This window comes from Crinia signifera, chromosome 19, assembly GCF_055691185.1.
Source record: "Crinia signifera chromosome 19, ASM5569118v1, whole genome shotgun sequence".
Classification (NCBI taxonomy): Eukaryota; Metazoa; Chordata; class Amphibia; order Anura; family Myobatrachidae; genus Crinia; species Crinia signifera.
In genome coordinates, this window is record NC_139226.1 from 83,569,974 (window position 1) to 83,594,629 (window position 24,656).

Below are 24,656 nucleotides of genomic sequence, written 5' to 3' on the forward strand. Positions count from 1 at the left end.
TCACCTGAATCCACCCTAGCGATCAATAGAGTTACAGAAGTCGCAGCCAGATAGAACCCTTCCAGCTGCCACCTAGTCATTGATTAGCCCCCTCCCCTCCACCCATTAGGCAATGATTGATGAGACGAATGGTAATAAATAATAAATGAATAACTAATCATCACAAAATTAAAAATCAGATCAAATTAATTAATAATAATCATAATTAAACAATCAAGCAAGCCAGATAGCGGTCTTATTGGATATTAAACTGACCAAAACAGATACACACTCGCAGAACAAATCAGTGCTGCACGAAACGCCCACTGCTCCTCGGCTGCACTGTGTAAACAGTGCACAATCAAGCCAAATAGGGGTCTTGTTGGATATTAAACTGATCGAAACAGTTACACACTTGCAGACAAAGTGCTGCACGAAACGCCCACCGCTCCTTGGCTGCACATAGTAAACAGTGCACTACCCCTAGTCTTGTTGGCTGCTTAACTGTACATGTACAGTTAGGTAGGAAGCCACCGGTTGCTGAAAAGCGATACATCTCCAACCCAGGGGTCTTGGAGAGGTGGAGGAACTCTTCCATCTGCCACCTAGTAATTGATTAGCCCCCTCCCCTCCACCCATTAGGCAATGATTGATGAGACGAATGGTAATAAATAATAAATGAATAATTAATCATCACAAAATTAAAAATCAGATAAAATTAATTAATAATAATCATAATTAAACAATCAAGCAAGCCAGATAGCGGTCTTATTGGATATTAAACTGACCAAAACAGATACACACTCGCAGAACAAATCAGTGCTGCACGAAACGCCCACTGCTCCTCGGCTGCACTGTGTAAACAGTGCACAATCAAGCCAAATAGGGGTCTTGTTGGATATTAAACTGATCGAAACAGTTACACACTTGCAGACAAAGTGCTGCACGAAACGCCCACCGCTCCTTGGCTGCACATAGTAAACAGTGCACTACCCCTAGTCTTGTTGGCTGCTTAACTGTACATGTACAGTTAGGTAGGAAGCCACCGGTTGCTGAAAAGCGATACATCTCCAACCCAGGGGTCTTGGAGAGGTGGAGGAACTCTTCCATCTGCCACCTAGTAATTGATTAGCCCCCTCCCCTCCACCCATTAGGCAATGATTGAAGAGACGACTGCTAATAAATGAATAATATTCACAAAATGAAACAATCAGATTACATTAATGAATAATAATCATAATCACACAATCAAGCCAGATAGGGGTCTTGTTGGATGTTAAACTGATCAAAACAGTTACACACTTGCAGACAAACTCTGTGCTGCACGAAATGCCCACTGCTCCTTGGCTGCACATGGTAAACAGTGCACGATCAAGCCAGATAGGGGTCTTTTTGGGGCCTAGTTTTTTAAACTGCCTTCCTGTCTGCCGCTGCAGTGCCACTCTTACATGAGCCACGTGTTTGTGCCACACACTTGTGTGGCTTAGCATAGTTATCCAGCTACCTCGGTGCAACCTTTTGCCCTAAAAACAATATTGTGAGGTGTTCAGAATAGACTGGAAATGAGTGGAAATGAATGTTATTGAGGTTAATATAGCGTAGGAGCAAAAAAAAAATTAAAAATTCTGCGATTTTAGCAGTTTTTATGCTTTTTTAACAAAAAAATCAGAACCCAAAACCCAAGAAATCCAAACACAAAACACTTAGGAGGTGTTTTGGCAAAACCCATTAGAACCCAAAACCTCAAGGTAATCAGAACCCAAAACCCGTAAAGTGGCCGGTGCACATCCCTACTTCAAACTAATATCTGTATTGCAGTGTAAGAATAAAACAGCCAGTATTTACCCTGCACAGAAACAAAACAACACCTAAATATAACTCTCTCTGCACATGTTACATCAGCCCCACCTGCACTGCAGCATGGGTTTTGTCCATTAAAGAAGGAGTTTGCTTTTGCAAACCAACCTGAATCACCCCACGCTCTAGTGTATGGTAGGGTATGAAATACTGCTGTTTTTTTTTTAATTGACAAACTCATGTCGACCTGTTGACTGTAAACCTTCCCATTGTCTACCTAATGCTTGTGTCGACCTTCCGACCCTGTCAACCTTAAACTTGTCGATCTATTTTATATGTCAACCTAAGGCCTGTTGACATTTAGTGGTCGACCTAATGTATGTCAACCTTCATAGTGCCGATCTAGCGACTGTATCCTGGAAGGGTTAGGTTAAGGCACTAGTAGGGGGACTTAGGGTTAGGCTGCAGGAGGGGAGGTTAGGGTTAGGCTGCAGGAGGGGAGGTTAGGGTTAGGCTGTGGGAGTGGAGGTTAGGGTTAGCCTGCAGGAGGGATAGGTTAGGGTCAGGCTGTGGGGTGGAGGTTAGGGTTAGGCTGTGGGGGGGGGGGGGTTAGAGGTAGGCTGCAATAGGGGTATAACCACCTCCATTGCTGCTTATACCAACAAGCTGGTTTACATCTGCGCTCTGGGCTGTTGCTCATATCCTTCCTCAGCTTTTCAAACATCTGGCTAAGTATGAGGGTGGTCTGAGACATGGGCACCTATTAAAAGGCTAACTGTGGAGACATTACAGCCTTGGAGCTCTCTATTATTAAGCGGGACTGGTAATTATAAATATTTGCCTTGCTAAATCATGTCAAGCTTGAGAATTGAGACATTCTAGCCTAAAATACATATACCAAGCATTTATATGTTCTATGTTGTTTGTCTTGTTTGTCCAGTGTTTTATACATGAAGTGCACTTCTTTATTGCTTTATTCTTCTTCTTTTTTTAATAAATATGCATATTATTAAGGAAATTTACATTTGTTAATTTGTTAAATCTAGATCATGGAGTGCACCTTGTGTGCATGAAGTGACATAAGTTTTATGGCCTATGCATGAAATGTATTCCAGGAGCTCTCGGCAACAGGGGATGGGGTGTTTTGTTTTTCTGAAGGTCGGATTGGCCGTTGTATATCAGGCTGTTATTGGTTAGGATTTGTTGTGGGTGGGGATTAAGGTTAGGATCATGGGAGATTCTAGAATATTCTGCCTCTTTGATTTCAAACGTTGCCCACCCTCCCGCCCTAAGTGGAAGGTAGTAAGTCAGTTTTAGTTGTATTTGTCGTCTTTTAGTGAGAGTCCGGTCTCAGAACGGTGGCTAGGTTATTTTGTACATTAACACCTTTTTGGGATTCATTTCCCTTGAGGGGCAACTCCTTTGGAGAAAGTGACTTTGGCATGGCAACAGTTTTTCCTTCAGGGGCATCACCGATCCAGGTGGGCCCCTGATGTCACTTTAGTTGAGTTGTGACCTGATGGGGAATATTTAGATCGTTCAGGCAGGTGGCCTGAATTTTATTTTTGAAATTTTTGTATTTTAAGGACAGGGATGTGGCAGGAGGCCAGTTCTTGTTCCTTTGGGCAGTCGGCCCAAGAAATCTTTATTTAAAGCAGTTCTGACCTCGCCACCATAGATAGTTAAATTTGAATATCATAGTTAGATCAAATAGGCCGCCCTCTTTCAGAAAAAAAAAAAAAGACGACCCCATTCACCACATTTCAGTTGTCCGAGTCGTTATTTTAGATAAGATGATTTGAGTGGTGCATGAATGCAGTGGGTCATGAAAGACTTATTATCCTGAACACAGCTGCGCTTCTTGGCAGTTCATGTGAGCCTAGGCAGCATGTACTATTAGCACCAACTTTTGTTTTCGATAGAGGCACAAAACCTTAACAAGGAGCAGCAACTGTGTCCAGGTCATCTATTGTTATTGTTGTTGTTATTATTATGGTGTGTACACACGGTACTTTTTGCCTTCAGATGTTGACGATATAGTCAACATCGGATCGGAATCGAATGCAGATCGCAAGGGTTTTAACCCTTCAGGTCCCGATCCGCTTCCGATGCGCGTTCACGTATCGCAAGGCAGAAAGTCTTGTCTGCCATGACTATATAGTGCAGATCTGCACTATATAGTCAGACTTGTATGCAAATTGGATGTGCCTTCATATACTATCCACGATCCGATCTGATCGTGGATAGAATTTGAAGGCACATCTGACCGTGTGTACACACCATTAGTGTAATTCTTTCTGTCTAACCAGCGATCCTAGTTGACATAAGGGCCACAATATATATAGTCTCTACAGTTTTGCAAGAGGGGAGGATAGGTTGGGTGAGGGGGAAGTTAGGGTTAGGATGCAGGAGGGGAGGTTAGGGTTAGGCTGCAGGAGGGGAAGTTAGGGTTAGGCTGCGGGAGGGGAAGGTTAGGATTAGGCTGTGGGAGGAGGTTAGGGTTAGGCTGCAGGAGGGGAGGTTAGGGTTAGGCTGCAGGAGGGGAGGTTAGGGTTAGGCTGCAGGGAGGGGAGGTTAGAGTTAGGCTGCAGGAGGGTAGGTTAGTTTTAGGCTGCAGGAGGGGAAGTTAGAGTTAGGCTGTGTGAAGGGTGGGTTAGGCTGTGTGAGGGGTGGGTTAGGCAGCGGGAGGGGAGGGTTAGGCTGCGGGAGAGGAGGTTAGGGTTAGCCTCGGTGAGGGGTAGGTTAGAGTTAGGCAGTGGGAGGGGAGTGTAGGGTTAGGCTGCGGGAGGGGAGGTTAGGGTTAGGCTGGGTGAGGGGTAGGTTAGGGTTAGGTTGCGAGAGGGGAGGTTAGGGTTAGGCTGCAGGAAGGGAGGATTAGGCTACAGGGGGAAGGTTAGGGTCAGGCTGCGGGAGGGGAGGTTAGGGTTAGGCTGCTGGAGGGGAGGTTAGGCTGTGGCTGGAGAGGTTAGGGTTAGGCTGTGGGAGGGGATGTTAGGATTAGACTGCTGGAGGGGATGTTAGGGTTAGGCTGCAGGAGGGGAGGTTAGGGTTAGGCTGCAGAAGTGAAGGTTAGTGTTAGGCTATGGGAGGGGGGTTAAGCTGTGGGGGGAGAGGTTAGGGTTAGGCTGCAGGAGGGGAGGTTAGGGTTAGGCTGCAGGAGAGGAGGTTAGGGTTAGGCTTTGGGAGGGGAGATTAGGGTTAGGTTGCAGGGAGGGGAGATTAGGGTTAGGCTGCAGGAGGGTAGGTTAGGGCTAGGCTGCAGGAGGGGAGGTTAGGGTTAGGCTGCGTGAGGTGTGGGTTAGGGTTAGGCTGCATGAGGGGTGGATTAGGCAGCAGGAGGGGAGGTTAGGGTTAGGCTGCGGGAGTGGAGGTTAGACTGCGGGAGTGGAGGTTAGGGTTAAGCTGTGGGAGGGTTAGGCTGGGTGAGTGGTAGGATAGGGTTAGGCTGCCGGAGGGGAGGTTAGGGTTAGGCTGCCGGAGGGGAGGTTAGGGTTAGGCTGCAGGAGGGGAGGATAGGGTTTAGGCTGCAGGGAGGGGAGGTTAGACTGCAGGAGGGGTGGTTAGGGTTAGGCTGTGTGAGGGGTGGGTAAGGTTGTGTGAGGGGTAGGTTAGGCAGCGGGAGGGGAGGGTTAGGCTGTGGGAGGGGACGGTTAGGTTTAGGCTGTGGGATGGTAGGGTTAGGCTGCGTGAGGGGTAGGTTAGGGTTAGGCTGCCGGAGGGGAGGTTAGGGTTAGGCTGTGTGAGGGGAGGTTAGGGTTAGGTTGCAGGAGGGGAGGTTAGGGTCAGGCTGTGAGATGGGGCAGGTTAGGGTTAGGTTGCAGGAGGAAAGGTTTGGGTTAGGCTGCGGGACAGGGGGTTAGGCTGTGGGGGGAGAGGTTAGGGTTAGGCTGCAGGAGGGGAGGTTAGGGTCAGGCTGCATGAGAGGAGGTTAGGGTTAGGCTGTGGGAGAGGAGGTTAGGGTTAGGCTGTGGGAGGGGAGGTTAGGGTTAGGCTGTGCGAGGGGAGGTTTAAGCTGCTGGAGGGGAGGTTAGGGTTAGGCTGCAGGAGGGGAGGTTAGGTTGCAGGGAGGGGAGATTATGGTTTGGCTGCAGGGAGGGAAGGTTAGGGTTAGGCTGCAGGGAGGGGAGGATAGGTTTAGGTTGTGTGAGGGGAAGGTTATGGTTAGGCTGCAGGGAGGGGAGGCTAGGTTTAGGCTGTGTGAGGTGAAGGTAAGGCTTAGGCTGCAGGAGGGGAGGTTAGGGTCAGGCTGTGGGGTGGGGTAGGTTAGGGTTAGTCTGCAGGAGGGGAGGCTAGGGTTAGGTTTTGGCACTAGTGGGGATGGTTAATGGTCAGGCAAACACTGCTCATCTGCAAACACTGCTCATCACCTGAGGGGAATTCAAGTATTTTGCTAGATGGCGGCCATTAGATGACACCCGAATGCATCATTCAAGTGTTGCAGATATCAGAATCACCTTTATTGGCCAGGTATACTTGCATATATTACTTTTGCATTGTTCCATCTTAGTGACAGGTAACTAGTAACATATTTACATATTAATTGCTTTATTTCCTGAGCTGACACACCCTACCAGCTTATGACTCTTCCTGCTCAGCAGACCTTTTCCTGGAGGGGGAACCTGATGAAACGTCAGTCGTATGATATTGCTGGAGGAGGCTGATGTGGGTGCCGGACGGGGTCCCGACAGTCGGGATCCCGACAGTCATTAACCCGACGTTGGGATCCCGACTGTTAAAACACCGACGGCCGGGTTCCCGACGGCCGTCGGCTATTATCCCTCGTGGGGGTCCACGACCCCCATAGAGTGAGAATAGAATAGGTGGCTCGCGTAGTTGCGCTGGCCACGCTGTCTGAGTCCGGGCAGTCGGGATCCCGACATCGGGATAATGACTGTCGGGATCCCCACTGTCGGAGAAACATACCACACCTGCTGATGTCGCCTTTGGTGGGAACACACAATGAGGTCAGGCTCTTGGCAAGTGTAATGTAAAATGACCAATAGCCCTCCCCTCATTAGTAGAAGCAGGCTATATAATGCAGCCGGCCAGGTCTACAGCAAAATATATATATTAAGAACTGCTATAGGATTTAAGACAGGCATGTCAAACCTGCAGCCCTCCAGCTGTTGTGAAACTACACATCCCAGCATGCTTTGCTATAGTTCTAGTATTCCCTAATAGTAAAACTGTCAAGGCATGCTGGAATGTGTAGTTTTACAACAGCTGGAGGGCTGCATGTTGGACATGCCTGATTTAAGATAAATAAAAACTCTGTCTCTGTGTAGGAAACGCCACATACTGATAGTGTGATGTGTTAGGTTTAAAAGCATATTCTTCGGAATTTGGGAACATATTCAGTGATGTAGCAAAGGTAAACGTATAGGGCTCACCGCGAGTCTTTTATATACCCGTAATAAACGCGCTACCTGAACACGAGGAAATAAATATCATGGAGCAAGTGGCGCTGGGCAGTACATGAAGAAGGGACCAGACTTTCCATATGCTAGTACAATATAAGGCCATGTACCGAACGCTATGGGTCACCTACAGGACGGTAAGTGGCACTGTGCTTTTGAATTCTGTAAGGGTCATTGCCTTACATAGTGGCCTCACTGTGTGTCACATGTCCACAGTGTCTATGCAGCAAATAGCTTTATCTCTGTGGCCAATGCACCGTCTGCAGGTGATCGGTAATTTGACATCATCTTCATACTCGGTTTCAGTTTTATTTTGAAAAAGAATAATTGAGGCGTTCTCATTGGTAAACGTCATACCCAGCGCCTGAATGGTCAAATTGAAGCAAAATGTCGACATGGAAAAAGGTCAACATGAGTTTTTCAGGAGTTTTTTTCTAAACCGACTTGTTCATACTTTACCATCCCGGTGGGCATAGAGGGAGAATGTGCCAAGCGCAGCGAATGGACCGTGCCTGAAGCACTTGCCATGCAAGGGGATATGGTACACTATTACATTGTCCATGTCAATCTATGTTGTACCAGCTCAAAGCCTGAGGAAATGGCACTATGTATGTGACGTGTGTAACATTTTGTGCCTGGGGACAACATATGGAATGTGACAGAGTGCATGTCACCTTACACATTGTGAATAACTTAGGTGCATTGTCCTTATGAAAACACATATTAATTTGTGTTAATTGTTGTGTATGTTTGTGTTGGACCGTTGCCCTCTTTCATTTCATCATCTGAGGATGAGCCCATTCTGGGCACTGGCATCTGAGTCACTGGTGAAACCTCTTGAAATTGAGCTTACTGAGATTTTATTCAGTAGTTGACTTCTCCATACAGGGTGCAGAGCTTTCCTGACAGTCACTGTCCCGGGACACTAAAGGCTCCTCTGCTGCAGATGCTAACGGACAGGAGCGCACCTGATGTGGTGAGATACCTTCAGCAGCGCTCTCTAATAACCTGCTGTCATTCTGTGTACTGATCTTCTACATGAAGTGACCATTACGATGAAGTATTGCCATCTGCTGTTATCACATGCACCTGTCTGTGCACCAGCTGCTGAGGTTACCAACTCAGTTTTCTGTTCTCCTTTTCTGGAGAAGCCTCTAGATATGCAGCCGCATTATATAGTCATCTGTGTTTTTCATTGTAAGTTCAGTTAGTATTCACTGCCTCAGTGGTTCTCAAACTCGGTCCTCAGGTCCACACTGTTCACGTTTGACATTACTGACTAATACATTTTAAGAGATCCACAGGTGGAGCTAATTACTTCACTTGATTCTTTGAGGAGACCTGTAAAACATGCACTGTGTGGGGTCCTGAGGACCGACTTTGAGAACCGGTGCTCTACCTGTAGAAGCCAAAGATTTCACACCTGTGTTTCTGTATCTCTGATCCCCGCTAGGCTTACATACCCATTCATTCTGCCCGCTGTCTTGTGCCCTACTCTCTGTATTGTGCCCTGAGGAGCTTAAGGCGTGTGTTGTGTTAGTACTGTAGGCATCTTATTTGTTCTCATCTGCTGTTATGGAACTACAAGACCCAGCATGCCCTTTCTGACCCATGGAGATTACCGTGGTAGCATAACTATTTTTTGGGGGCCAGATGTACTAAGCTTCAAAAAGTGATAAATTTTAAAGAGATAAACTACCAATCAATCAGCTCGTAACTGACATGTTACGGGCAGGGTTTGAAAAAAATATTGTTAGGAGCTGATTGCCGGTAGTTTATTTCTCGCCACTTTATCACTTTTTGAAACTTAGTAAATATGGCACGGAATTATGACAGGGTGGACTGCACAGAGGTACGTGACATAGTGGTCTTGACCCTTGGAGTGCCAAGGGAATTTGTCAAAATAAGTGTAAAAATTGGCACGCAAACATTTGTATTCCTCATAATGGGGCAGATGTATTTAGCCTGGAGAAGAGATAAACTGGAGATAAAGTAGAGATAAGGTAAAAGGAGATAAAGCACCAGCCAATGGACTGTGTTTGAAAATGACAGTTGAGAGCAACTGTCATTTTCAAACACAGTCCATTGGCAGGTACTTTATCTCCTTTCACATTATCTCCACATTATCTCCAGTTTATCTCTTCTCCAGGCTTAATATATCTGCCCCAATAACCTGTAATGTTACCTTCTATAAAAAATAGAATCTTTTTTTACACAATATTCGGTACTTATGTATTATCTGTGCTGCCGATTTTTTGATTGTATGCCTTAAACATAGAAACATAGAAACATAGAATTTGACGGCAGATAAGAACCACTTGGCCCATCTAGTCTGCCCCTTTTTTTAAACATGTTACCTCAAACCATATTTGATCCTTATTTTTTTGTAAGGATATCAATATGCTTATCCCAAGCATGTTTAAATTGTACTACTGTATTTGCGTCTACCACCTCTGTTGGGAGGCTATTCCACTTATCTACTACTCTTTCTGTGAAAAAATTCTTCCTCGCATTTCCCCTGAATCTTCCTCCCTCTAGTTTCAGTGCATGTCCTCGTGTTCTGTTGCTCCTCTTCCTGTGAAGAATTTCTCCCACCTGTACCTTGTTAAAGCCCTTGATATATTTGAAAGTTTCTATCATGTCCCCCCTTTCCCTTCTCTGCTCTAAAGTATATATATTAAGATCTTTTAGTCTTTCCTGGTACGTTTTGTGATGTAGGCCATGCACCATTTTAGTTGCTCTTCTTTGTACAGTCTCTAATGTATTTATATCCTTCTGGAGATATGGCCTCCAGAACTGAACACAATACTCTAGGTGAGGTCGTACCAATGACCTATACAGTGGCATTATTACTTCTTTCTTTCTACTGCTGATACCTCTCCCGATGCAACCAAGCATCTGACTTGCCTTCTTCATTGCTTTGTTACATTGCCTACCTGCTTTTAAGTCCCCTGAAATAGTGACACCTAGATCCCTCTCTTCCTCAGTAGTTTCCATTATAGTGCCATTTATACTATATTGAGTCTTTGGATTTCTGAGACCCAAGTGCATGATTTTGCATTTTTTGGCATTAAACTGTAGTTGCCATTCTCTTGACCATTTCTCTAATCTGCCTAGATCCTCAATCATTTGTTTTACCCCTCCTGGTGTGTCTACCCTGTTGCATACCTTTGTGTCATCTGCAAAAAGGCACATTTTACCCTCAATTCCATTTGCAATATCACCAATAAAGATATTAAAAAGCACCGGTCCAAGTACAGATCCCTGGGGTACTCCACTTGTAACCTTTCCCTCCTTTGACTGTACTCCGTTTACTACAACTCTCTGTTTTCTGTCCTGCAACCACGCTCTTATCCATTCAACTATCTTAGAATCCAATCCCAAGCTTTCAAGTTTATTTAACAGTCTGCGATGTGGGACAGTGTCAAAAGCTTTACTAAAGTCTAGATAAGCTACATCTACAGCCCCACCTTGATCTATTACTTTAGTCACCCAGTCAAAAAAGTCAATAAGATTTGTTTGACATGATCTTCACCCAGTAAACCTATGTTGTTTTGGATCCTGTAAATTGCTGGTTTTGAGATATTCTACAACTCTTTGTTTTAAGAGTGTTTCCATCAATTTCCCTACTACTGATGTAAGGCTCACTGGTCGATAGTTGCTTATCTCTTCCTTGCTTCCACTTTTGTGCAGTGGGACTACATTCGCTGTTTTCCAGTCCTCTGGGATTACTCCAGTAGCTAGTGACTGGTTGAATAATTCTGTTATTGGTTTTACCAGCTCCCCTTTAAGCTCTTTTAGTATCCTTGGATGTATCCCATCTGGCCCCATTGATTTATCCACTTTCAGTTTTGAGAGTTCTGTGAGGACTTTCTCCTCTGTAAATGTACTTGTCTCTCCCTCAGTTTTCTGACTTTACTTGCAACTTAACTGTGGCCCCTTCCCCTCTCTTTCAGCAGTGAATACTGAGCAGAAATAATTATTAATATTATCTGCTATTACATTGTCCCCCTCAAGAAAACTTCCACTCTCTGTCTTCAGTCTAATTATTCCACTTTTTGTTTTCTCCTTTCACTTATATACCTAAAAAAAGTTTTCCCCCCTTTACCCACTGACTGGGCCATTTTCTCTTCAGCCTGTGCTTTTGCACATCTGATTACCTTCTTAGCCTCCTTCTGTCTAACAAGATACACCTCTTTGTCCTCATTCTTCTGCGTCTGCTTAAATTTCTTAAAGGCCAACTTTTTTGCTTTCACAATACTTGCTACTTCTTTTGCAAACCACAATGGCTTTTTTTTCTTGTGTTTTTCCTAACTCTTTTGACACAAAGTTCTGTTGCTTTTAGAATTGCACTTTTTAATTTTTCCCACTTATCCTGCACTCCTTCCAAGTTCTTCCACTCTGCCAAAGAATCCCTTACAGAGTTTCCCATCTCTACAAAATCAGCCTTAACTTAAGGCATACAATGAGATGCGATGCGATATCGCATTGCATCGCATGCGATATGGTCGGATGCGATGCGATGGACCCGATTTCAAAATCGGCAGCCCAGTTAGTACATAAGTACCCAATATTCTTTATTTGAATTTATATAACAAAGGTGAGCGACGCTGGTATTTTTAGTGGATATTTTGCACATCGATCATAGAGATGTTAGTACTCCAAAGGGTTAAGCTGGCCATACACTTATGCTATTTTGATTGATTTCACCCAATTCTGAAGCATCAGGCCAAAAAAACCGGGTGAAATTGTGCAGATGAGCTTGTGCTTTAGATGAGCGGTGCTGTGTGCATCGGATTCAAGCCCCTAGATCAGGCATGGCCAAACTATGGCCCTCCAGCTGTTGTGAAACTGCAGGTCCCATCATGCCTTGCCACAGTTTTGATATTAGGGAATGCTAAAACTATGGCAAGGCATGCTGGAATGTGTAGTTTCACAACAGCTGGAGGGCCACAGTTTGTACATGCCTGCCCTAGATCACAAGGTGCTGCATGAAGGATCTGTCGGATCGCACAGCCTCTGCCAGAACTTGCTGAAATCGCATAAAATGCGATCCTAGCGCCCGGGAAGCTGACAGGCGGCTCAAGGGAAATCTTATGCGACTTCTCCCTCCAAGAAGTGTCTGGCCAGCTTGAGACCGCAGGTCCCGATTCTTGTTGGCTCAGTAAGCAATGAAAATCACAGCTTACTGAGCACTGAGACGCTGCCCACCAACTGCCCAAATGCCCCCTCCTCCTGCCGCATCCCCTTGGTGCCATGCCTTCTGAAATAAAAGTCAGTTGAAACTGTCTTTTATTTGCTCCGAATTGCCGAAGATGGGGCGGGCGCTGATGTCAGTTGCCCGCCCCCAGCATGCATCGCCCAGTGTTTTCATGGGAACACCCATAAAATTCTGGGCGTTGCCATGGTCCAGCGCCGTTTCGGTCCCCGTCCCTCCCTCCCTGCAGTGAACAGCGCTGCGAGTTTGTAACTCGCCGAAGCTGTTCGGTGTTGGGGTTTGTGGATGCGCAGAATTGCATATTTGCAAACCCCGACCATTGTGCATGGTGCAGAATTCGGATGAGACCAAGTGATCCTGAATCACCCCATATTTATTAGATTTTGTTTTTATTGTAGTGTTTTTTTTTCATTTTTTTAATTCTCCCTTGTGTTAAGTTGTTTTGCAATGTGGTTTTGTTGTATTATTTTGTGAATGCTCTAGTATCCATCTGCCTTTGCAGTCATATAGAACTGTTCTTGCTTTGTTCCTCACATTTCACAATACCATACAGTACATGCCACTTCCCATGCGTGCTTCTCCACTGCAGCTGAAACCTCTCCCACGCACATTGGAGGGCTTTTCCCAGAACTTGTGCTAGGCCTGCTGTTACCTATAGCAACCAATATTCCTTTACTGCAGACAAATAAGAAGAGGATAGCAGCTGAGGTTGCTATGGGATACAACACCTGTTTATGCACCAGCCTATTAGAATGTGCCTCATACCCATGTTGTTCAGCAAATTACCGGGGTAGATATTTTCAACCTGGTAATTTATTCTTCTAAGTGAATGGGGGTCAGGCTGCTCCCGGCAAAATGAAACGGCATTTGAAATGCCGTGTATTTGCCGGGATTTTCACTTTTCTGTCTGAAAGGGGTATTACACAGCACTTCGACCAGGGTTGGACCTGGGTCTGCAACATTTACACTGAACCTGGGTAAGCCCTGCTTTTTCTTGTGGATGTCATTAAAAATGCTTGCTCGTTGCCAAGGGGTGTGAAATTGCTAGTTGTCAGGGGAGGTTGCTCGTTGCCAAGAGCGGTGAAATCACTCATTGCCAAGGGGCAGGGCCATGCTAAGAGCATTAGGGGCCCCCGGACATATATATATATCTCCAACTATATATATATATATTCACACACATGGAGATGGAGGGGATGCTGGCCGCGGCGGCTGCTGCTGTAACTCCCTACTGCAGCCGTGGGGTCCCTGCAGCAAATGGGCTTTCATTGGCAGAGTCCCTGCGGCGGATGGGAACTACTAGTTCCCATCCACTGCAGGTACCCCGACACTGACATCCCATTCGCTGCAGGGACCCCACGACTGCAGGGGGGAGTTATGAGTTACAGCAGCTGCCGCCAGCACCCCCTCCGCCTCCCCCCTCAGCAACCTGACAGCTCCCCCCCCCCCCCCACCCCTCTCAGCAACATAGACACCCCCCTCCTGCAGCAGAGGGTACAGCACTGCACGCCGTGCAAGGACCCGTTGTGGGTGCCTCAACCCGCTTCGGGACCATTTACACCAGTCTCTACACGGGTCCTGGCCTGTGTAAATGGACACAGCTTAACCCCATTTACACCGCCGAAGATCCGGGTCTGACCCGCCGCTGACCCAGATTTTTCGGCGGTGTAAAAGGGGTATAAGAAGGAATTTGTCAGGAGTGAACCAAAATAACCTCCTTAATAATGTTATCATGTTTATGTAGTAATAGGGCAGGTCCGCTGGAAGTTGTGCAAGGCTGTGATTTGTGACACATTTTCCTATTGCGGAATGATACTTTGATTTCCCTGTCATTCTTTAAATTCTTTTCACGGCTTAGTAAATTGTGTGTGCTTGTGTATGAATGACACCCGTGCACAGTTGCTAGAGGTGGTATGTGCTTGTTGTGTCACGTTGAATTGTTGGTCATATTACCATAGATTTGAATAATTGATTATAAGAAGAGGGTTGTTCCCTATGGCAGAGATGTCAGGAATATGCAGAGTGAGTGTGATAGTGGGCACATCAGGTGAGAAATGCACAATTTTTCTGATGGGCATCAAATGTTTTTTCTACATTCGATGCAGATTCAATCCCAATGCACGCTCCCGTGTATTGTAAATGGAATGAAAAAATTGTCCTGTCAGGCACAGATTTGTACTATATAGTCAAATCGAATGCATTTTGTGTACCATTTTATTAGATGCCAATCGAATCGGGATTGAATCGCAAGCAAAATCGCACTGTGTGTACCCACTATTACAGTACCTGTGTGCACTTCTATGGTAGCAGGTGTGGGGGAACTAAGGAGCCTATTCTAGTTGACACACTCTCCTGCATGTACTCGCAGGGGAGCGATTTTTCACAACTGCACATGCACATAGTCATTTATGCGCACATGCAGCCGCTGTGTGTGAGCGGCCACAGCGAATAGATTATTCGCCGGGCACTCGGACACAACAGTGCGGGCAGCGGGCGTGGGGTGGCGGGCAGGGGGATTCGGCGAAAGGAACGCCCAGCGTTTCATGGGCGTTCCCATGAAAATGCTGGGCATTCTCATGGTAGTTCCCCAATGACGCAGGTGCAGGGGCGGGCAGTGGATGTTAGCTGTTCGCAGCCGTGCGAGTCAACCAGAATAACCCCCTAAGGACGCTGGAGGGAGCTCGTAACTATGATACTATGTGATCTGACATCTGTAGAACCATGGAGTCCCCTAGTCCAGCTCTTGTTACCAATAGCCCTACATACTATCTATATGGGGATGGGTCATAGAGTCAACCAATATTAGTCAACATACATTAGGTCGACCATGGAAGGTCAACCCCTTAAATAGGTCAACCAGCCTAAAGTCGACATGGATATGGAAGGTCCACACAAGTATTAGGCCAACAATGGTAAGGTCGACAGTCAAAAGGTCGACATGAGTTTAAAAAAAAAATTGTCACAAATGTTGATACGGTCGACATGCACACCATCTAAGTGTACCGTGCTCCCTCGCATGGCTCGCTGCACTTGGCACACTATTCTTTTCTCACCCATGCCGTAGTGGATGGTAAGCATGAAATACCGCCTGTCGGCACATGTCGGCTCAAAAAAGAATTGAAATACTCATGTCAACCTTTTGACAGTCGGCATTGCCATTGTCAACATAATGTGTCAACCTTCCAACCACGTCGACCTTAGGCGTGTTGACCTATTTCAGGTGTTGACCTACAGTAACGACCGTATACCATCTATATGTCATCAGGGAGCTGCAGCACACATCCGCTTGCTCTCCAGGCTGTTATATATGGGATCTGTATGGCTCACAGACAGTGTCTACGCAGAGAGTCAATAGGTCGACACTAGAAAGTCGACAAGCACTATGTCGTCTTTGATGAAAGATTGGCACGCGGTAGATCAGCATTGACCTAAGTTTGGCATGCAGGAGTTTTTCATGATATTTCTCCATTTCATGCTTTCCCATACACGTGGCACTACACTATTTTGGGAAAAATCCATGGTGACATGTTCCCATGTCGACATTTCCCATGTCGACACTTTGCTTGTGTCTACCTATTATCGTTGTTGACCAAGTGCTTATCAACCTACTGCACGTCGGCCTTTTGCCAATGTTGACCTAATGCATGTCGACCTAACCAAACTAGTGACTGTCGACCTAGTATAGTCCTAATATAAGTGTTTCTATACATTTACGTGTGTTTGCCTTAGAGATCCTTATGATAACTGCCTATGTGCCATGTGCTAGGCTGGCATGTACAATAACTGCTTATGTGCCATGTGCTAGGCTGGCATGTACAATAACTGCTTATGTGCCATGTGCTAGGCTGGCATGTACAATAACTGCTTATGTGCCATGTGCTAGGCTGGCATGTACAATAACTGCTTATATGCCATGTGCTAGGCTGGCATGTACAAACGTAAAACAACATTGTTACTGGCTGTGTTCAAATGTATCTGTTCAGAACATTGGGGGCTATTCTGGTCCTCACGCTCGCATGCAAATTTGCATGCGAGCTCAGTGGTATTTCAGTGCGCATTTCTGCGCATATGCATGCGCTAGGTGTATGCGGCCACAACGAACAGAGTGTTCGCTGGGCGCACAAACCCAAGACTGCGGGCAGGGGGCCGCTGGATTGGCCCATGGGAACGACCAGCGTTTCATGGGTGTTCCCATGAAAACGCTGGTCGTTCCCATGCGAATCGACCTGTGACGACGGTGCGGGGGGTGGGAAACTGACATCACCGGATGTCAGCTGCCCGCCCAGTTTCTGTCGAGTGTGTACAAAATCTTTAGTGACCTGAGAGTAATGCTGCTTTCCCACTGCCAGACCTGCTCTGACCCAGCTGCAAGGTACCAGGGGAGGGGGGGCAGGATGGGTACCAGGGGAGGGGGAGACCAGTGTGGGATACCGTTTAAGACCATTTCTCACTGCCAAAAAAATGGGTCTTAGATGGTTAAAACACTGCTTTTTACCCGTTTAACAAATACCGGTATTTGTTAAATGGGTAAAGCAACCTGTGCTAAAAAAAACACGGCAAATTACCGTTTAAGAGCTACAGTGTGAAAGGGGTATCACAATACAGCTCTTAACCGGTATATTGCCGATTTTTTTAGCCTTTTAAAACGGTTAGAGCTGCAGTGTGAAAGCACCAGTCTGCATTTACCGGTTACAAATATAAGATATGCGTGCACCTTCCACATAGGGGTACCACCTCATCCCGTTAATTCTGGACACATATTACACGAGTTCTGTGGCTGGCTGACTTCCAGGTTAAAGGGATGAGTTGGTCACCCTACTCAGCCCCCATAACTGTGGAAGTCCCATTTGCAGCTGCTGATTCTGGGATGGTCTTCCATCGGTGGACTGTAGGGGGTGATATGACGCAGTAGTCAGTGGTTGGCTATTTTTGTTGATAAAAACCATCATGTTTAGCAGTTATGTACATAGAGTGCAAATTTTGTGGGTCCCAAGTTATTCAGGACCCGACACAGTGCATGTATTGCAGGTCTTCTTACAGAAACACAAGTGAAATATTTAGCTCCACCTGTGGATCTTTTAAAATGTATCAGTCAGTAATGCATCTGTCGGGTGCCCTGGAAAACGTGAACTGTGTGGGGTCCTGGGGACCGAGTTTGAAAACCACTGACCTAGAACAAAGGTAGAAGGTCTAGAACCTTCATCTTTCAAGTACAGGGCTGGGTTTTACAAGTGATTCTTGTTCTAAAGTGTAATTTTCCATGTTCTGTTCGAGCTGTCTTGTTATAAAATTAGACGAGGCGCTGGGCGCTACCGTCTGTATTTGCCTTCTGGGTGTGAATAGCTTGATCTTGTGTTAGACAAAGATACACTGGACTGTCATTCATTGCTGCCAATATTGGTGAAGGTCGCATTTCCCTTTTATGTGTGCTGCATACTCTCTGGGCTTATTACTTTTTGTTGCAGAGAGGAAACAGGATCAGCTAAGCTGCTGGGGGTTCCAGGCAATGGAGGAGGATGGGCAGTTGAGCGTACTTCAGTTGGTGGGAAGAAAGAAAGTAAATTGTTCCTTATCACTATGGGAGGCTCCTGAGGACGGGCTGCAGCACAGTTCCAAATTCAAATAGAGGAGCCACTCCAACTACAAGTATCAATTGGGAATGGCAGTTGGTTGCAGTAGGCGTGGCTGCTCCCCATTTTAATTGAATTTTGAACTGTGCCGCAACCTAGCCCCCCTCCCCCCTTGGAGCTGCCATTGCTATTACCTATGATATGTATTATTTATTGTTTAACAAAACAGCCACAAACCCCTGTATCTGGAAACAATGATGCTGGCAATGGGATCCAGACTTTAGGTTACTAGGTCAACACTCAATAGGTCGACATTCACATGCCCTCCAACATGACCCATTGCATTCAGTACACAATGCTCTGCTCCTGGACTTCCCTGGTAATGTAGGATTGCCAGCACCTGTGTGGAACTAGGTAATTGATTTTTTTGGGGGGTAAACTTAGACACTGTTGACCTAGATACTTCGACCCATTAAACCAAACCCACTGGCGATGGCAGAACCTCTATCCTATGTACATATAGTGCCAGTGACATCAGTAAATGGTTCCGGAAAGGCAGAAATAAGAGGCGGAACGTTAGTATGTGCGTGAGTGTGTTGCGGAGCTAATTCAGGGATCTGCTGAGTGTCTTGTTTGCAGCCAGTGCCGGGATCCTGCTCTCAGCTCTACATTTTGTGTAGTTCCTCCCTGTTCATTCATGCCTTCTCACTTGCTATCTGTGGGTGCGGCTCACAGTACTTGGCCAGACGCCCGCATACACATGGCAGGTTTATCAAAGCGATGATGATTTTATCTTTCCTAACCTCCAATATTGAGCTACTGATCTGTCTCCCATCTGGTTGATACACTTACTAACTATATATATATATATATATATATATATATATATATATACGTGTGACAATTGTATCTGGCACTCCCTGATGCTGATTGGTAAAGCTGCCCTGGTGCCCTCCTATGAGCAGGATATCACCTGCCCTGGTATATGGGAAGCAGAGACGGGCGGCACTCAGGTGATGGTGAACAAAACCAAGAGGGTTTATTTGTGCATACAGGCAACGTTTCGGGGCTGCGCCCCTTTCTCAAGGTCTTGTTGTCTTTTGGCTTGAGAAAGGGGCGCAGCCCCGAAACGTTGCCTGTATGCACAAATAAACCCTCTTGGTTTTGTTCACCATCACCTGAGTGCCGCCCGTCTCTGCTTCCCATATATATATGGACAAGCGAAAAAGCTTGAAACAATTGTTGGATCATATCCACATGATTGAATACATTTCTGTTTGTTTGTATATCCGAGTGATTCCTTTGCTTTCTACAGCAATTTCTGGACCATTTATATATATATACAGGGCCGTTTCTAGACAATTTAGCTCCCAGGGCGAAGAAATCAAAATGCGCCCCCCCCCCCCCCCCCCCCATGGCATCATAGAAATTGTGCGCGCCGGAGGCGCGCGCCGAAATAGGGGGTGTGGCTTAATTTAAAAGGGGTGTGGCTTAATATAAGGCGTAGTCTAGCAGGAAAACAATTACCTTATATCACACTTTTGCAACCTGCATGACCAGACATTGGTTACTGCAGGAATTGTTATTGTCCTCCCGCACTTAAGTTGGCCGGCTGAAGGCCACACAGTGACCTAGTACGCCTCACAGATCAAGGCCAAACAATGACAGGCTACTTAAATCATTATACACTATTTATCCGTGATGACAATTACCCATTACGCCGTACACTGATATGACGATTACATATTACGCTGCACACCGTGATGACAATTACACATTATGTCGCACACCGTGATGCCCATTAGACCCCACAATGTGATGGCAATTACACAATACTCCCCACATCGTAATGCCCATTACACATTATGCCCCATGTGCCGCTGCCGCACAACTGATGCCGTTTACTAATATGCCCCCACAGTGCCACAAAAAAATGCCCCCACAGTGCCACAAATAAATGCCCCCACAGTGCCACAAATAAATGCCCCCACAGTGACACAAATAAATGCCCCCACAGTGACACAAATAAATGCCCCCACAGTGACACAAATAAATGCCCCCACAGTGACACAAATAAATGCCCCCACAGTGACACAAATAAATGCCCCCACAGTGACACAAATAAATGCCCCCACAGTGACACAAATAAATGCCCCCACAGTGACACAAATAAATGCCCCCACAGTGACACAAATAAATGCCCCCACAGTGACACAAATAAATGCCCCCACAGTGACACAAATAAATGCCCCCACAGTGACACAAATATTTGCCCCCACAGTGACACAAATATTTGCCCCCACAGTGACACAAATATTTGCCCCCACAGTGACACAAATATATGCCCCCACAGTGCCACACATATGCCCCCACAGCGCCACACATATGCCCCCACAGTGACACACACATATGCCCCCCACAGTGACACAAATATATGTCCCCCACAGTGACACAAATATATGTCCCCACAATGCCAAACTCACTTTGTTGCTGCCTCTGCTGCCGCTGCTTCCGAGGGGAGGGGAGGGGAGCGCATCGTGCCTCTTTCCTTCCCCTTCAGTGTGTGTACCTCGCGCCCGAGCTCTGATTGGCTGACAGCGGCAGCCCAGTGACGTGAGCGAGGGGAAGGAGAGACGCACAATGCGTTCCCCTCCCCTTTCCAGGGAAATCTCAGCCTCTGCTTATGACGTGTCGTGCGTGGAGTCGGGCCGGCCGGGGACACAGAGCGGCGGAGGAGGAGGAAGGGAGGAGGCGGCGGCGTTGGCGTTGGGGGAGACTGCCGGGCGCCCTGGCTGTTTCAGAGGCGGACAAGCCGTGCGGCGCCCCGGGCTGCTGCACGGCTTGTCCGCCTCTAGAAACGGCCCTGTATATATATATATATATATATATATATATATATATATAAAAATATATATATATATATATATATATATATAACCATGTGCACTGCAGGTGGGGCAGATGTAACTTGTGCAATTAGAATTACTTTAAAGTGAGATCTATATTGCAGTGTAAAAATAAAGCAGCCAGTACTTTCCCTGCACAGAAACAAAATAACTCACCCAAATCTAATTCTCTCTGCACATTTTACATCTGCCCCCCTGCAGTGCACATGGTTTTGTCCATCGAAGAACTATTTTGTCAGAAAGAGTGAACTAGAATAAGGCCCTAAGACCCTTAGGGGCTACCGCGTCAAGAATATGTATCCACCTACTTTCTTTTTGCAGTAGTATCTTTTTTCTGTCACCTCCTCTCCAATTATATGGTACATGATCGATAATAATAGATTTAATACTAGCCACGCTATGGCCCATCTTCAAACAATGTCTAGAAACCGGTTGGCCTGATGTGCCCTGGGTGAGAGCAGCATGTATGCCTGACCCATGCGTTCCTTGAAGGTCGCTGGGTTTTCTCCACATAGGTCAGGCTACATGGACAAGTAAGTAAGTAAACGACATAAGAAGAGTCAATGGAAATTTTATGGGGATCCTTTTGCCCAAATGTGGGTGACTAAATGTGGTGCCTATATTCATGGCCCTACAAGTCGTGCACCCCAAAAAGCGGTAACACTGATGTTTCTCCCACGGGGGTAGCTAGGTAACACTTTAGTGACCATAACTTCTTAATCTGCTGTGTGTTTTTCTTGGTATGTGTGGAATATCAGTTCGCCCATGGGACTAACGTCCCATTTTGTGGTGGATGATCCTTATATTCCAATAGCAGTTGATGTGACATCCTCATTCCCTTATTTTTCACTGGATCCAGCTCAGATTTAGGGTAACCTCTCTGAGTATATTTGGTCACCATAGAACCCAATGCAGGCCCAATCTCCTCGGGTTCAGAGGTAATCCTCTTCACCCGGAGGAGCTGGGAAAAGGGCAAGCCTTTCTGAAGTGTAGCTGGATGGAAGCTCTCGTAAAATAGTGTTCCTATCAGTTTGTTGGGTATAAAGGACCATTGTGTACCTCTATTTGTATGTCCAAAAATTGGACCGATACTGTGTCAATGTTATGTTATGTCAATTTCACCACACTAGGAGATATATTGTGCATCTCCAAGAGGTCACTTAGGCACTCCTTTTCGCCCCGCCAAATAATCAATAAGTCACCTATAAACCGTTTATATACAATGACCTCTGATCTAAGATGGCCATGTATATAAAATAACTGCTGCTCCACCTGGTGCATGAACACATTAGAATATGCTGGTGCCGCTGAGGACCCTATTTCCTCCTCATAAGAAGGCGGAGATAGTCCTTGTCATCGTCTGTCCTACTGTTCTCCACCTTCATGGGATCCTAATGCATCTCTCCCTGGGCTCGCAGGATGATTTTGGCTCTGGAAAGGCTATTGGCAGACGATAGTAAGAGAGTGAATGCTTTGGCCGGTTACATTGTGGGTGATGCCGGCTTTGGCTGTTAGTCCGATTATGTGACTGCTGACAGGCTGCATCCTCAGGCTGCTTGTGGAGTCCTGGAAATAAGGACCTTTGTTCCTCTGTCAGTAATTGCAGAGGGGGTGGGGGTGTCTCTGCTGATGCCAGGGGGATCGTTCTGCTGCCATCATATACATACACAGTGCAAACAGCTTTCATTTTCAGAATGTATGTCTCCGCCTGCACCAGTTTCTGCCACTGATCTGCTTACAGGACATGTCATAATGTGCTGGAAATTACTGCTAAAGTCTCAGCTTTCAGTTTGTGGTCTGAGGGTTTCGCTAATGGAAAGTGAGCACCGCTCTATGGAATTCACCTTATTAAGCCTTTATATATTAGTGATCTGGAATTCTATAACACCGGCTAATCCATATGCTTGAATTTGGGAAGGGGACGCTCTTCTACTGATTGTTATTTATTATTGAGGTGATTCAGCAAAGCTTTCAGATAGATAATGTACAGGGGTCTATAGCCCTTATTCTTGTTGACTCGCAAGGCTGCAAATTTCGCAACCTTGCGAGTCCCCCAGATGCCACCCGCATGGCTGCCCTCCCCATCCCTCGCACGCCGCAATTCCCTGCACAGCTGCAAATGGGTGATTTGCATAATCATCCATTCACAGCCTTGGGTGCGGGGAGAAAGAAATTGGTGGTGTCGCAGATCTCCGAGCGCTCTGTGTGGGAAATGGGTGGGCAGCTGGCACCCGCGTCATTGGGAATTTCCATGGGAACGCCTAGCTTTTTCATGGGACTTCCTATGAAATGCTGGGCGTTCCCATGGGGAATCCCCTAGCCTGTAAACGAAATAGAACTATAAACTAAAGTGGAGTTCTCCTCCATCTCATTGAAATAAAATAGTATTTTACATCGTTTTATATGCTGTTAGGTGCAGAGCCAGCAGCAAAACCGGTCCTAGGCATAGGCAAACTAGGAAAATGCCTAGGGCATATGGAATGCCTAGGGGCACCAGCAGCTTTTGCTGATTAAAATGATATGCAGCATGCCTATATTCTGTGTGTGAGTGAGGCTGTATCTGCATATGAAATAGTGTATTCATGGAAATCACTGTAACATAGCATTCCGTATTCAGGTACAGCCACAGTCACACACAGAATATAGGCATGCTGCATATCATTTTAATCATCAGAAGCTCCTTGTGTGTCCTGGAGCACCAAAATAATGACTGCTAAGATGAGGGTTGATAGTGCTGGGAAAGGGGAGCAGGGTCAGAGGCAGAACTAGTGGTGGTGCTAGGGGGCACCAGCCAAAATCTTGCCTAGGGCGTCATTTAGGCTAGGGCCGGCAGCACAAATCTTGGGCCCCAGTACACCAATATCTCTGGGGCCCCCCAACCCCCCCCCCCCCCCTTGAGCGGCGTATTTTTTTTACGTTGCATATTGAATCTGATTTTTATATTACAAAAATAAAGAAAATTAAGGTACTTGTGTATTATCAGGGCGCTCACTAAGCAAATAGCTTAGTGCCCTATTCTGTGTAGTGAGATTGCATCGCATCGCAGGCAATCTTGCATGCGATGCAATGGTAGGGGTGCCGTGAAATTTAACAAGTACCATTGCATTGCATGCGATGCGATGCGATCTCTACGCCGGCGTACATAGGCAAATTGGGCGCCCTGATAATACACAAGTACCAAAATTAATATTTAATATGCAATGTAATTACTACTGCACTAATGCTTAGCACAGTGGGCTATAATCACTATAAAATCGGTGGGTATTTTGTAATTAATAACTGCCTGTTTGTTCAGTTATGAGACTGAGTGAGAGCACCCCACACTGTCACTTTGACCAACGCGCCTTCCCAGTGCCGCTGGTACAGCTATCCAGGCTTCAGTTCACGCTGTTTCTTTACTGCAGTCCTGCTCCACCTGGGTGGATAGACTTTCGCACTGCAGGGACAGAACAGAGGAGGACCGTTGGTTTTTTGGGTGACGTCACTAAACTCGGTGCATGTAGCTGGACAGGTGACCAGGACCAGTGGGGTTACTGGATGGGAGTCTGAGTAAGTTCCTTTGCAGAAATCCAGGAGGTTGAGCAGAGTGGGTGCTGTTCTTAAGGATGTCTACAACCGCACAGACCCAGCAAACTGCTGCTCACCCCCAGTTCCTTGCATACCGATCTTGAGATTTTAAACACTAGATAGAAAGCAGCAGTCTGATGTCAAGGAAGATCATTTGGATTAAGGTCTCACACTGTTACATATAGATGAGTTACAGTGTGGG

General features: G+C 46.2%; 1 protein-coding gene across 5 annotated transcripts in view; it reads left to right on the forward strand.

Moving 5' to 3' along the window:
* Positions 1-24,656, forward strand: part of LOC146042687 (CMP-N-acetylneuraminate-beta-galactosamide-alpha-2,3-sialyltransferase 4-like) — a 158,431-nt gene that overhangs the window by 89,213 nt on the left and 44,562 nt on the right. Inside the window, exon 1 of one of the 5 annotated variants that reach the window (XM_083162822.1) lies at positions 8,125-8,169. The exons of the other annotated variants lie outside the window; for them this stretch is intronic. Within the exon in view, the coding sequence (XP_083018948.1) occupies positions 8,140-8,169 (30 nt within the window). The 5' untranslated portion in view covers positions 8,125-8,139. Of the gene's footprint in view, positions 1-8,124; positions 8,170-24,656 lie in introns of those variants that run through there. 5 annotated transcript variants of the gene reach the window in all.